The sequence below is a fragment of the Oncorhynchus keta genome, chromosome 17 (assembly GCF_023373465.1).
Source record: "Oncorhynchus keta strain PuntledgeMale-10-30-2019 chromosome 17, Oket_V2, whole genome shotgun sequence".
Classification (NCBI taxonomy): Eukaryota; Metazoa; Chordata; class Actinopteri; order Salmoniformes; family Salmonidae; genus Oncorhynchus; species Oncorhynchus keta.
Window position 1 is genome coordinate 56,993,166 of NC_068437.1, and position 13,254 is coordinate 57,006,419.

Sequence of the window (13,254 nt, forward strand, 5' to 3'; positions counted from 1 at the left end):
CCAGACACACAGGCACCAGACACACAGGCACCAGGCACCAGACACACAGGCACCAGGCACCAGACACACAGGCATCCAGACACACAGGCACCAGGCACCAGGCACCAGGCACCAGGCACCAGGCACCAGACACACAGGCACCAGACACACAGGCACCAGGCACCAGGCACCAGGCACCAGACACACAGGCACCAGGCACCAGACACACAGGCACCAGGCACCAGACACACAGGCACCAGACACAGGCACCAGGCACCAGACACACAGGCACCAGGCACCAGACACACAGGCACCAGGCACCAGACACACAGGCACCAGACACACAGGCACCAGGCACCAGACACACAGGCACCAGGCACCAGACACACAGGCACCAGGCACCAGACACACAGGCACCAGACACACAGGCACCAGGCACCAGACACACAGGCACCAGGCACCAGACACACAGGCACCAGACACACAGGCACCAGGCACCAGGCACCAGACACACAGGCACCAGACACACAGGCACCAGGCACCAGACACACAGGCACCAGACACACAGGCACCAGGCACCAGACACACAGGCACCAGGCACCAGACACACAGGCACCAGACACACAGGCACCAGGCACCAGACACACAGGCACCAGGCACCAGACACACAGGCACCAGGCACCAGACACACAGGCACCAGACACACAGGCACCAGGCACCAGGCACCAGACACACAGGCACCAGGCACCAGGCATGCACATACACAGGCACCAGGCATGCACACACACAGGCACCAGGCATGCACACACACAGGCACACCCCACAAATGTCTCAATTCTTTTTTGACACAAATTTGTTTACATCCCTGTCAGTGAGCCTTTCTCATTTGCCAATATAAATCATCTACCTGACAGGTGTGGCATATCAAGAAGCTGATTAAACAGCATGATCATTACACAGGTGCACCTTGTGCTGGGGGGGGGGGACAATAAAAAGTCACTCTAGAATGTACACAATGCCACAGGTGTCTCAAGTTTTGAAGGAGCGTGTAAATTGGCATGCTGACTGCAGGAATGTCCACGAGAGCTGTTGCCAGAGAATGTAATGTTAATTTCTCTACCATAAGCCACTTCCAACATCGTTATAGAGAATTTGTCAGTAGACCACGTGTAACCATGCCAACCCAGGACCTCCACATCCAGCTTCTTCACCCGCGGGATCATCTGAGGTGAGGAAAAGCTCATTCTGATTAGCTGGGCCTGGCTTCCCAGTGGGTGGGCCCAAGCCCTCCCAGGCCCAGCCAATCAGACATGGCTGTTCCCATTTGCCCAGTTGTGTGAAATCCATAGATTAGACACCTAATGAATTGACTGCTTTCCTTATATGAACCGTAACTCAGAAAAAAATATTTGAAATTGTTTCATGTTACGTTTTATATATATTTTTTGTTCAGTGTATAATGCTCATCGTGCACTTTGATCCAGTCAATCATTTAATGTAGCCGCAGCAATGTAGTTCTGTATGTACCGCATGCTACTGTTACTGTCTGCATGTAATGGATCATACATTCTGCTGCAATACCACCTTCCCCCGGTACTCGGGGATGATATTAACGATTTCTACTACTAAGTAGGTCAGCGATTTATCAAAGAAAGACGACATCCTATCAAGACATCGCCTCAGAGTAAATATTACATTACATTTAAGTCACGTCATCTAAGCTTCTACTACCTTCTAAAATCTTTTTTTTTTATGAAACGTTTCACTCAGAGCTCCCGAGAGGCACGGAGGTCCAAGGCACTGCATCTCAGTGCAAGAGGTGTCACTACAGTCCCTGGTTTGAATCCGGGCTGTATCACATCCGGCTGTGATTGGGAGTCCCATATTTAACGTAATGTAAATGCAACAGGTATTGATATTGTATCATGTAATAACACTCACAGCTTTCCAAGAAAACAAAAATGCAGACATTTATGTTCTTTTTCCATATATATTATATGTAAGAGCGTCTGCTAAATGACTTAAATGTAAATGTAAATGTGCAATTGGTCCAGCGTCGTCCGGGTGTGGCTGGGGGTAGGCCGTCATTGTAAATAAGAATTTGTTCTTAACTGACTTGCCTCGTTAAATAAAAGTTATATTTGTTAAATAAAATAATATTCCAGTGGATGTATCTAACATTTCCTGAGACTAAATTGCCTTAAACCCACTTAAACATTTTTAGTCAATTGTTTTGTAAGTGTTGGCAAGTTATGCAAAACGATGTATAATTACATTTATGGTATGGTTGTTAAGGTTTATGATGACGTTGTTAAGGTTTATGATGAGGTTGTTGAGGTTTAATGGTGAGGTTGTTGAGGTTTAATGGTGAGGTTGTTCAGGGTTATGGTGAGGTTGTTGAGGTTGTTGAGGTTTATGGTGAGGTTGTTGAGGTTGTTGAGGTTTATGGTGAGGTTGTTGAGGTTTATGGTGAGGTTGTTGAGGTTTATGGTGAGGTTGTTGAGGTTGTTAAGGTTTATGGTGAGGTTGTTGAGGTTGTTGAGGTTTATGGTGAGGTTGTTGAGGTTGTTAAGGTTTATGGTGAGGTTGTTGAGGTTGTTGAGGTTTATAGTGAGGTTGTTGAGGTTTTATGGTGAGGTTGTTGAGGTTGTTAAGGTTTTATGGTGAGGTTGTTGCACCCCGTTAGGGACAACACCATTATACTTTACCTTACAAAAACAAGGTGATTGCAGCTCCGTGGCTCAGGACACACCAACCGGGTGATAAAATCACCAATTTTTTTCACCTTACAAAAAAATCTGCCAATGTGGACCAGCCTATGTGGACCAGCCTGAATATACTTCAACCAAATGCCCTCAGTTTGACCTCAGTGATGATGTAACTAATGGGCAGCGAAGAAGAAGAAGAAGAAGAAGAAGAAGAAGAAGAAGAAGAAGAAGAAGAAGAAGAAGAAGACACTCTGATGCTATTGTTTATTTAGTAACAGATCTAATGCCTTACAGGAAGGACATGGAGTTTTACAGTTTTTCAACCCCAAATGCAAGGACATGGAGAACATACAGCCAACAGTACTTTCCAAACTGAGGGTCGGGACCCGGTGTTGGGCAGCAGTCAACTGGACAGAGGAAGTACTGTTTTATGCTGCTTAAGACCAACAGGAAGGTTTTATTTAAGCAAGGTCACAGAACAGCACAACTCCAGTGGTAGTTAACCTGTATCATTAGGTTGGGTCTGTTCCTCTCCTCTCTGTCCCAGATCCCCCTGTTCCTCTCCTCTCTGGCCCAGATCCCCCTGTTCCTCTCCTCTCTGTCCCAGATCCCCCTGTTCCTCTCCTCTCTGTCCCAGATCCCCCTGTTCCTCTCCCCTCTGTCCCAGATCCCCCTGTTCCTCTCCTCTCTGTCCCAGATCCCCCTGTTCCTCTCCTCTCTGTCCCAGATCCCCCTGTTCCTCTCCTCTCTGGCCCAGATCCCCCTGTTCCTCTCCTCTCTGGCCCAGATCCCCCTGTTCCTCTCCTCTCTGTCCCAGATCCCTCTGTTCCTCTCCCCTCTGTCCCAGATCCCCCTGTTCCTCTCCCTCTGTCCCAGATCCCCCTGTTCCTCTCCTCTCTGTCCCAGATCCCCCTGTTCCTCTCCTCTCTGGCCCAGATCCCCTGTTCCTCTCCTCTCTGTCCCAGATCCCCCTGTTCCTCTCCTCTCTGTCCCAGATCCCCCTGTTCCTCTCCTCTCCTCTCTGGCCCAGATCCCCTGTTCCTCTCCCCTCTGTCCCAGATCCCCCTGTTCCTCCCTCTCCTCTCTGGCCCAGATCCCCCTGTTCCTCTCCTCTCTGTCCCAGATCCCCCTGTTCCTCTCCTCTCCTCTCTGGCCCAGATCCCCCTGTTCCTCTCCTCTCTGTCCCAGATCCCCCTGTTCCTCTCCTCTCCTCTCTGTCCCAGATCCCCCTGTTCCTCTCCTCTCTGTCCCAGATCCCCCTGTTCCTCTCCTCTCTGTCCCAGATCCCCCTGTTCCTCTCCTCTCTGTCCCAGATCCCCCTGTTCCTCTCCTCTCCTCTCTGTCCCAGATCCCCCTGTTCCTCTCCTCTCTGTCCCAGATCCCCCTGTTCCTCTCCTCTCCTCTCTGTCCCAGATCCCCCTGTTCCTCTCCTCTCCTCTCTGTCCCAGATCCCCCTGTTCCTCTCCTCTCTGTCCCAGATCCCCCTGTTCCTCTCCTCTCTGTCCCAGATCCCCCTGTTCCTCTCCTCCTCTCTGTCCCAGATCCCCCTGTTCCTCTCCCTCTGTCCCAGATCCCCTGTTCCTCTCCTCTCTGTCCCAGATCCCCCTGTTCCTCTCCTCTCTGTCCCAGATCCCCCTGTCCCAGATCCCCCTGTTCTCTCCTCTCTGTCCCAGATCCCCCCTGTTCCTCTCCTCTCTGTCCCAGATCCCCCTGTTCCTCTCCTCTCCTCTCTGTCCCAGATCCCCCTGTTCCTCTCCTCCCTGGCCCAGATCCCCCTGTTCCTCTCCCTCTCCTCCCCCTGGCCCAGATCCCCCTGTTCCTCTCCTCTCCTCTCTGTCCCAGATCCCCCTGTTCCTCTCCTCTCTGTCCCAGATCCCCCTGTTCCTCTCCTCTCCTCTCTGTCCCAGATCCCCCTGTTCCTCTCCTCTCCTCTCTGTCCCAGACCCCCTGTTCCTCTCCTCTCCTCTCTGTCCCAGATCCCCCTGTTCCTCTCCTCTCCTCTCTGTCCCAGATCCCCCTGTTCCTCTCCTCTCTGTCCCAGATCCCCCTGTTCCTCTCCTCTCTGTCCCAGATCCCCCCTGTTCCTCTCCTCTCCTCTCTGTCCCAGATCCCCCCTGTTCCTCTCCTCTCCTCTCTGTCCCGGGGGATGAATTAGGTTAATAAGGGTTTGCATAAGGAATATGATTAGCTAAACAGGCCTAGAGATAAAGAGCTGCTGCATATGGACTGACCTCTTTACTGCTGGAGCCACAGCTGCAGGAGGAGCATCAGGGTGGTGGTCTGTTGTAGTACTACTATTCATTCTTCTTCTCTAGTCATTAGTTATAGGGGATTTGTGCATAGAAATATAATTACTATAACAGACTTTCAGATAAAGAGCTGCTGCCTATGATCAGAGTAGTCTGACATGGTGGGTGGGGGGTGGGGGGGGGGGTCCGTTCTATATATTATATTTCTATGCCTGCCAGACCCCTACTGTATGGGGATACAGGAGAGCAGTTGGTCCCAAATCTAAAGCTTCTTTCCATCATAATACAGAGCATTCGGATAGTATTCAGACCCCTTCACCTTGTTCCTCATTTTGTTACGTTACAGCCTTATGCTAAAATGGATTAAATAAAACAATTTCCTCATCAATCTACACACGATACCCCATAATGACAAAGCGAAAACAGGTTTTTAGAAATATTTGCACATTTACAAATTAAAAAATTAAAAAATCAATTACTTATATAATTATTCAGACTCTTTGCTATGAGACTCAAAATCGAGGTCAGGTCCATCCTGTTTCCATTAATCATCCTTAAAATGTTTCTACAACTTGATTGGAGTCCACCTGTGGTAAATTGTATTGATTGGACATGATTTGGAAAGGCACACACCTGTCTATATAACACACCAGTATATAGAAGGTCCCACAGTTGACAGTGCATGTCAGAGCAAAAATACAAGCCATGAGGTCAAAGGAATTGTCCGTAGAGTTTCGAGACAGGATTGTGTCGAGGCACACATCTGGGGAAGGGTACCAAAACATTTCTGCAGCATTGAAGGTCCCCCAAAACACATTGGCCTCCATCATTCTGTAGTGTTGAAGGTCCCCCAAAACACATTGGCCTCCATCATTCTTAAATGGAAGAAGTTTGGAGCCACGAAGACTCTTCCTAGAGCTGGCCGCCCGGCCAAACTGAGCTATTGGGGGAGAAGGGCCTTGGTCGGGAAGTGACCAAGAACCTGATGGTCATTCTGACAGAGCTCCAGAGATCCTCTGTGGGGATGGGAGAACCTTCCAGAAGGACAACCATCTCTGCAGCACAGGCCTTTATGGTAGAGTGGCCAGACAGAAGCCACTCCTCAGTAAAAGGCACATGACAGTCCTCTTGGAGTTTGCCAAAAGGCACCTAAAGACTCTCAGACCATGAGAAACAATATCTCTGGTCTCCAGAGCGATCAGGACCTCAGACTGGGGCGAAGGTTCACCTTCCAACAGGACAACGACCCTAAGCACACAGCCAAGACAATACAGGAGTGGCTTCAGGACAAGTCTCTGAATGTCCCTGAGTGGCCCAGCCAGAGCCTGGACTTGAACCTGATCAAACATCTCTGGAGAGACCTGAGAATAGCTGTGCAGCGACGCTCCCCATCCAACCTGACAGAGCTTGAGAGGATCTGCAGAGAAGAATGGGAGACACTCCCCAAATACAGGTGTGCAAAGCTTGTAGCGTCATACTCAAGACTCAAGGCTGTAATCGCTGCCAAAGGTGCTTCAACAAAGTACAGAGTAAAGTGTCTGAATACTTATATAAATTAGATTTTTTTATTTTTTTTATTTCAATTTGCTAAAATTGTAAAAACCTGTTTTTTCTTTGTCATTATGGGGTATTGTGATGTCATTATGAGGTATTGTGATTAGAGGTCGACCGATTAATTAGGGCCGATATCAAGTTTTCATAACAATCGGAAATCTGTATTTTTGGACATCGATTTGGACAATTTTTTTTTACACCTTTATTTAATGTTTATTTAACTCGGCAAGTCAGTTAAGAACACATTCTTATTTTCAATGATGGCCTAGAAACGGTGGGTTAACTGCCTCTTTCAGGGACAGAACGACAGATTATCACCTTGTCAGCTCGGGGGATCCAATCTTGCAACGTCACAGTTAACTAGTCCAACGCTATAACCACCTGGCTCTCGTTGCACTCCACAAGGAGACTGACTGCCTGTTACGCGAATGCAGTAAGCAATGGTAAGTTGCTAGCCAGCATTCAATTATCTTATAAAAAAACAATCAATCAATCATAATCACTTGTTAACTACACATGGTTGATGATATTACTAGTTTATCTAGCGTGTCCTGCGTTGCATATAATCTGACTGAGCATACAAACATACAAGTATCTGACTGAGCGGTGGTAGGCAGCCGCAGGCTCGTAAAGCATTCATTCAAACAGCACTTTCGTGCGTTTTGCCAGCAGCTCTTCGTTGTGAGTCAAGCATTGCGCTGTTTATGACTTCAAGTCTATCAACTCCCGAGGTGAGGCTGGTGTAACCGAAGTGAAATGGCTAGCTAGTTAGCAGGGGAGCGCGCTAATAGCGTTTCAAACGTCACTCGCTCTGAGACTTGGAGTGGTTGTTCCCCTTGCTCTGCATGGGTAACGCTGCTTCGAGGGTGGCTGTTGTCGTTGTGTTCCTGGTTCCTATTTAAACCACATTGAACATGTTTCATTATTTACTTGAGACTAAATTGATTTTATTGATGTATTATATTAAGTTAAAATAAGTGTTCATTCAGTATTGTTGTAATTGTCATTATTACAAATAAAATAAAATAAAATCTTCCGATTTAATCTGTATCGGCTTTTTTGGTCCTCCAATAATCGGTCTAGTCTTTAGCACTTATGGGGTAGTGTGATGTCATTATGGGGTAGTGTGATGTCATTATGGGGTAGTGTGATGTCATTATGGGGTAGTGTGATGTCATTATGGGGTAGTGTGATGTCATTATGGGGTAGTGTGATGTCATTATGGGGTAGTGTGATGTCATTATGGGGTAGTGTGATGTCATTATGGGGTAGTGTGATGTCATTATGGGGTAGTGTGATGTCATTATGGGGTAGTGTGATGTCATTATGGGGTAGTGTGATGTCATTATGGGGTAGTGTGATGTCATTATGGGGTAGTTTGATGTCATTATGGGGTAGTGTGATGTCATTATGGGGTAGTGTGATGTCATTATGGGGTAGTGTGATGTCATTATGGGGTAGTGTGATGTCATTAAGGGGTAGTGTGATGTCATTATGGGGTAGTGTGATGTCATTATGGGGTAGTGTGATGTCAGTATGGGGTAGTGTGAAGTCATTATGGGGTAGTGTGATGTCAGTATGGGGTAGTGTGATGTCATTATGGGGTAGTGTGATGTCATTATGGGGTAGTGTGATGTCATTATGGGGTAGTGTGATGTCATTATGGGGTAGTTTGATGTCATTATGGGGTAGTGTGATGTCATTATGGGGTAGTGTGATGTCATTATGGGGTAGTGTGATGTCATTATGGGGTAGTGTGATGTCATTATGGGGTAGTGTGATGTCATTATGGGGTGGTGTGATGTCATTATGGGGTAGTGTGATGTCATTATGGGGTAGTGTGATGTCATTATGGGGTAGTGTGATGTCATTATGGGGTAGTGTGATGTCATTATGGGGTAGTGTGATGTCATTATGGGGTAGTGTGATGTCATTATGGGGTAGTGTGATGTCATTATGGGGTAGTGTGATGTCATTATGGGGTAGTGTGATGTCATTATGGGGTCGTGTGATGTCATTATGGGGTGGTGTGATGTCATTATGGGGTAGTGTGATGTCATTATGGGGTCGTGTGATGTCATTATGGGTTGGTGTGATGTCATTATGGGGTAGTGTGATGTCATTATGGGGTAGTGTGATGTCATTATGGGGTAGTGTGTGTAGATTTGGGGATGGGGGGGGGGCAATGTAATCAATTTTAGAATAAGGCTGTAAAGTAACAAGATGTGTAAAAAGTCAAGGGGTCTGAATACTTTCTCAATGCACTGTATTTCCACCTTACAGATCTGCAAACGTTGAGGTGCTCGGTCCAACCAGACATGTAGGGATCGTACTGGGATCGTACTGGGATCGTACTGGGATCGTACTGGGATCGTCCCTGCGAGGTGCTCGGTCCAACCAGACACGTAGGGATCGTACTGGGATCGTACTGGGATCGTACTGGGATCGTACTGGGATCGTACTGGGATCGTACTGGGATCGTCCCTGCGAGGTGCTCGGTCCAACCAGACACGTAGGGATCGTACTGGGATCGTACTGGGATCGTACTGGGATCGTACTGGGATCGTACTGGGATCGTACTGGGATCGTCCCTGCGAGGTGGTTGGTCCCCCATAGACATAGAATTACTAGAATGGGAATCCCCATTCATTTGCCGTGGTCTGAGGGCTTTGTTCTTCTTCTTCTTCTCTCTTCCCAACTCTAGTAGTTATATGTCTATGTGTTCTTGTACCATTAGATGAGTGGACAGTACTGGATTTAAGGGAGCAGGACATTCTGAGGAGGTTGAAATAAGACCGATGGTAACGAAGGACACGAAGGAGATGCAGATCGGTCAGGACTGATCACAAGTCCTAATATGAATGAGTCCAGAACATTACCAAGACAAGAGCGTTGTGATGTGGCAGATGCTAGCGTAACACCACACAAGGACATGAATGGTCAGGATAGAAGTAAGGATGGTCTCTAATCCCTAATATTAATTAGTACAAAACATTAACAAGATCAGATAGCCATGTTGTTGTCCCCCCCACCCTTAGACCGTCTTAGACAGTCTTTCTCCTCTTTCACTCCAATTATATTCTAATCTATTTAAGTATATTCTAATCTATTTAATTATATTCTAATCTATTTAATTATATTCTAATCTATTCAATTATATTCTAATCTATTTAATTATATTCTAATCTATTCAATTATATTCTAATCTATTCCATTATATTCTAATCTATTTAATTATATTCTAATCTATTCAATTATATTCTAATCTATTCAATTATATTCTAATCTATTCCATTATATTCTAATCTATTTAATTATATTCTAATCTATTCAATTATATTCTAATATATTCCATTATATTAAATTATGTTGTAAATAACAATTTGTTCTTAATTGACCTGCCTGGGAAAATAAGGGTAAAATAAACCTTTTTATTTAAAAAATATTATACTCTTAACTATTGTAATCTGTTGAAATGAGTGTTGACTTAAGCCTAACCTCAATGGAGCCATGCCAAAGTGTCCAAGCATTATCGGGCGGAAATGATCTCCCAACAGCAATGTGCTGAAGAGGCTATTGACTGACAAATTAACTTGTCTTCTTTTCTTTTTAGAACAGAACTGTAATCCCGTCGTAAGTAGAGAAACCCCTTCTCCCTCCACAGCTCCTGTTCGGACGACTGAGCTGTTCTGCTTACTGTAAGACCGAGTGACAATTACAATTGTTTTTCTAGGCCCAGATGAGTGTTGATCTTGGATCGGTTTCGCCTTTTATATCCTATATCACAGCATTATATGGATGGGGGGGACCTGATCCTAGATCAGCACTCATACTCTGAGATGCTTTAAAAAATACTGCAAGACTTAGACAATTAGAAGAAGGATCGTTTCTCTGCTGAGGTCAACAAGGTGAATGGCAAAGCTTCACAGGACAGGATGGGAAGATGACCCATAAAGTGTCTCAGAGTAAGAGTGTTGATCTAGGATCAGGGCCCCAACTGTTTCCATATAATCTTTTTCATTCTGATCTAAAAGGCTAAACAGATTCTAGATCAGCACTTATATTTTGAAACGCATTGATTGAAATGGATGCAAAGACACAAGAACACCCAGAAAGAATAAAGTATGAATTAGAATGTTAATTCATTCATTAGAATTAGAATGTTAATTCATGAATTAGAATTAGAATTAGAATTCATTAATTAGAATGTTTCATGGAGATGAGAGGAAAGGTAGCATCCCAAATAACACCCTATTCCCTAATTATAGTGCACTAGTTTTGACCAAGGCCCTATTCCCTATATATAGTGCACTAGTTTTGACCAAGGCCCTATTCCCTATATATAGTGCACTAGTTTTGACCAAGGCCCTATTCCCTATATATAGTGCACTAGTTTTGACCAAGGCCCTATTCCCTATATATAGTGCACTAGTTTTGACCAAGGCCCTATTCCCTAAATATAGTGCACTAGTTTTGACCAAGGCCCTATTCCCTAAATATAGTGCACTAGTTTTGACCAAGGCCCTATTCCCTAAATATAGTGCACTAGTTTTGACCAAGGCCCTATTCCCTATATATAGTGCACTAGTTTTGACCAAGGCCCTATTCCCTATATATAGTGCACTAGTTTTGACCAAGGCCCTATTCCCTAAATATAGTGCACTAGTTTTGACCAAGGCCCTATTCCCTAAATATAGTGCACTAGTTTTGACCAAGGCCCTATTCCCTATATATAGTGCACTAGTTTTGACCAAGGCCCTATTCCCTATATATAGTGCACTAGTTTTGACCAAGGCCCTATTCCCTATATATAGTGCACTAGTTTTGACCAAGGCCCTATTCCCTATATATAGTGCACTAGTTTTGACCAAGGCCCTATTCCCTATATATAGGGCACTAGTCCCTCGGCTGCAATTCAGTTTAAAATGGAATGTATAAATAAAGAAAAACAGGAAAATACATTTTTTTTCATGTTTTAAATGTTTATTAATTACCTACATTACTGTAGAGGGAGTTATTGGGGATTCAACACGTCACTAGGCAATTAGTTAGGATAATGAAAGTGTATGAGAAAGTAGTAGCAATAGCAGAACTGTCAGTGAATTTAAAGAAGCATGACATCACAGAGGAGCAGAAGCATGAAGCTACAGAGGCGTAAACATAACAATGAGTCTCCTATAATGCATTGAACAAACACACTCAATTTGGAAAGCTTTATAATGTATTTCTCTTTAAATGCAATAACCTGTCACCAACGCCCCGAGCGCACGAATTAATGCACGCACATACACACACGCGCTGGAAGGCAGGCAAACACAGGGCATGCAGAGTTTACCTATAGCCTACAGCATATTGACTAGTGCTGGAGTTGTTGTAGCCTAATGATTGCAACATGGTGCAGAGAGAGAGAGAGAGAGAGAGAGGGCAGGCTGGCTACGCGGTAGATTGTCACTGAACTTGCTTCTGAAATATATATCACAGCGAAACACAAAATGCTAATCTTGCAGATTGAGTCTGCTCGACCTGCCGTAGCTACCATATAACGATTCTCTCTGGTTTCTTCTCCGCCCATAACCCCTCTTATTATAAAAGGATGTGCCGGAGATGACAGCTTGGCGCGTGGCGCCCCCGCTATAGAAGAATGCCCCTGATCAGACCATCAACCTGGCTGGCTGGCGGCATCCCATAATGATCCTGAATCATCCGCTGCAGCAGGCAGAAAGAGCACTAAATCATATTCATACTCACCACAACGATTTCCTGGGAGGAAGATGATGTTCTTTGTTGTAGGAGGTCACCCCCAGAGCCAGCTGCATAACAGTAATATATTTCTGGTAATTCACCATGGTATTGTCCACCGCTACTATGAATCCAACCCAAAGAAAAGCACAGGTAATCATATAGTAGTAGTAGTAGTTTATTCCCTGGCAGCGTCTGCCTTTACTGCGTCTTCCTTGTTCAGCATCATCTCAACGCCATTTCCAGTAGCGGTGAAGGACTGACAGGGGAAACACTCCCCGAGGAACTGAGAGAAAGGTGCCATACCGCGACTAAGAGCCATGTCTCGAATGACAGTAACCAAGACGACTCTCATCTTATCCTATTAGCACTCCGAATAGATCGCCCAATCCATTCGAATTTTTTATATTTTTTTAAAGTCAAGATTTAAACATCATTTTATATTCTCCCTTTCCTTTTTACCTTTCTCACTTTGCTGTAAAACAGTCTGTGAATAACGGTCAAGTGCTGCGGCGTTGGTTCAAGCGTCTGATCGATCGTGAGGTAGTGGGGAGTGTGTTGTCAGAGGCACAGGGAGAGCGAGTGGGAGAAAGAGAGGGAATGAGGGAGGTGGGTGGGTTTGAGGATGTTCTCTTGTCGCATCTACTTATGGGGTCAAACATCGGAGATACTTTAAACCTTTCCTTTCCATAAAGCTAAAACATCTCTAACTGAATTCTTCCCTCGTCGTGAATTTGATGACTTTCCATGTAAGTAGTAGTCTTAACAAGATTACAATTTCGTGGGATTTGCAATCATTTGTGATGACATAGGCAAACCAGTCATAAAAAGCCTACTTGTCAGTGCAGCACCTGTACTAAGCCAACCTGTACTAAGCCAACCTGCACTAAGCTAACCTGCACTAAGCTAACCTGCACTAAGCCAACCTGCACTAAGCCAACCTGCACTAAGCTAACCTGCACTAAGCCAACCTGCACTAAGCCAACCTGTACTAAGCCAACCTGCACTAAGCCCACCTGTACTAA

General features: G+C 45.3%; 1 protein-coding gene across 9 annotated transcripts in view; it reads right to left on the bottom strand.

Annotated features, from left to right (window-relative positions):
- LOC118378188 (tight junction protein ZO-1-like) overlaps positions 1-12,770 on the bottom strand; it is a 287,079-nt gene extending 274,309 nt beyond the window's left edge. For 3 of the 9 annotated variants that reach the window (XM_052466583.1, XM_052466589.1, XM_052466588.1), the window contains exon 1: positions 12,239-12,768. In XM_052466583.1, the coding sequence (XP_052322543.1) occupies positions 12,239-12,390 (152 nt within the window). In that variant the 5' untranslated portion in view covers positions 12,391-12,768. Of the gene's footprint in view, positions 1-12,238 lie in introns of all 9 variants that reach the window. The other 6 variants (XM_052466581.1, XM_052466587.1, XM_052466586.1 and 3 more) reach the window with 4 other exon arrangements.
- Between the last annotated feature and the right edge of the window lie 484 nt (positions 12,771-13,254).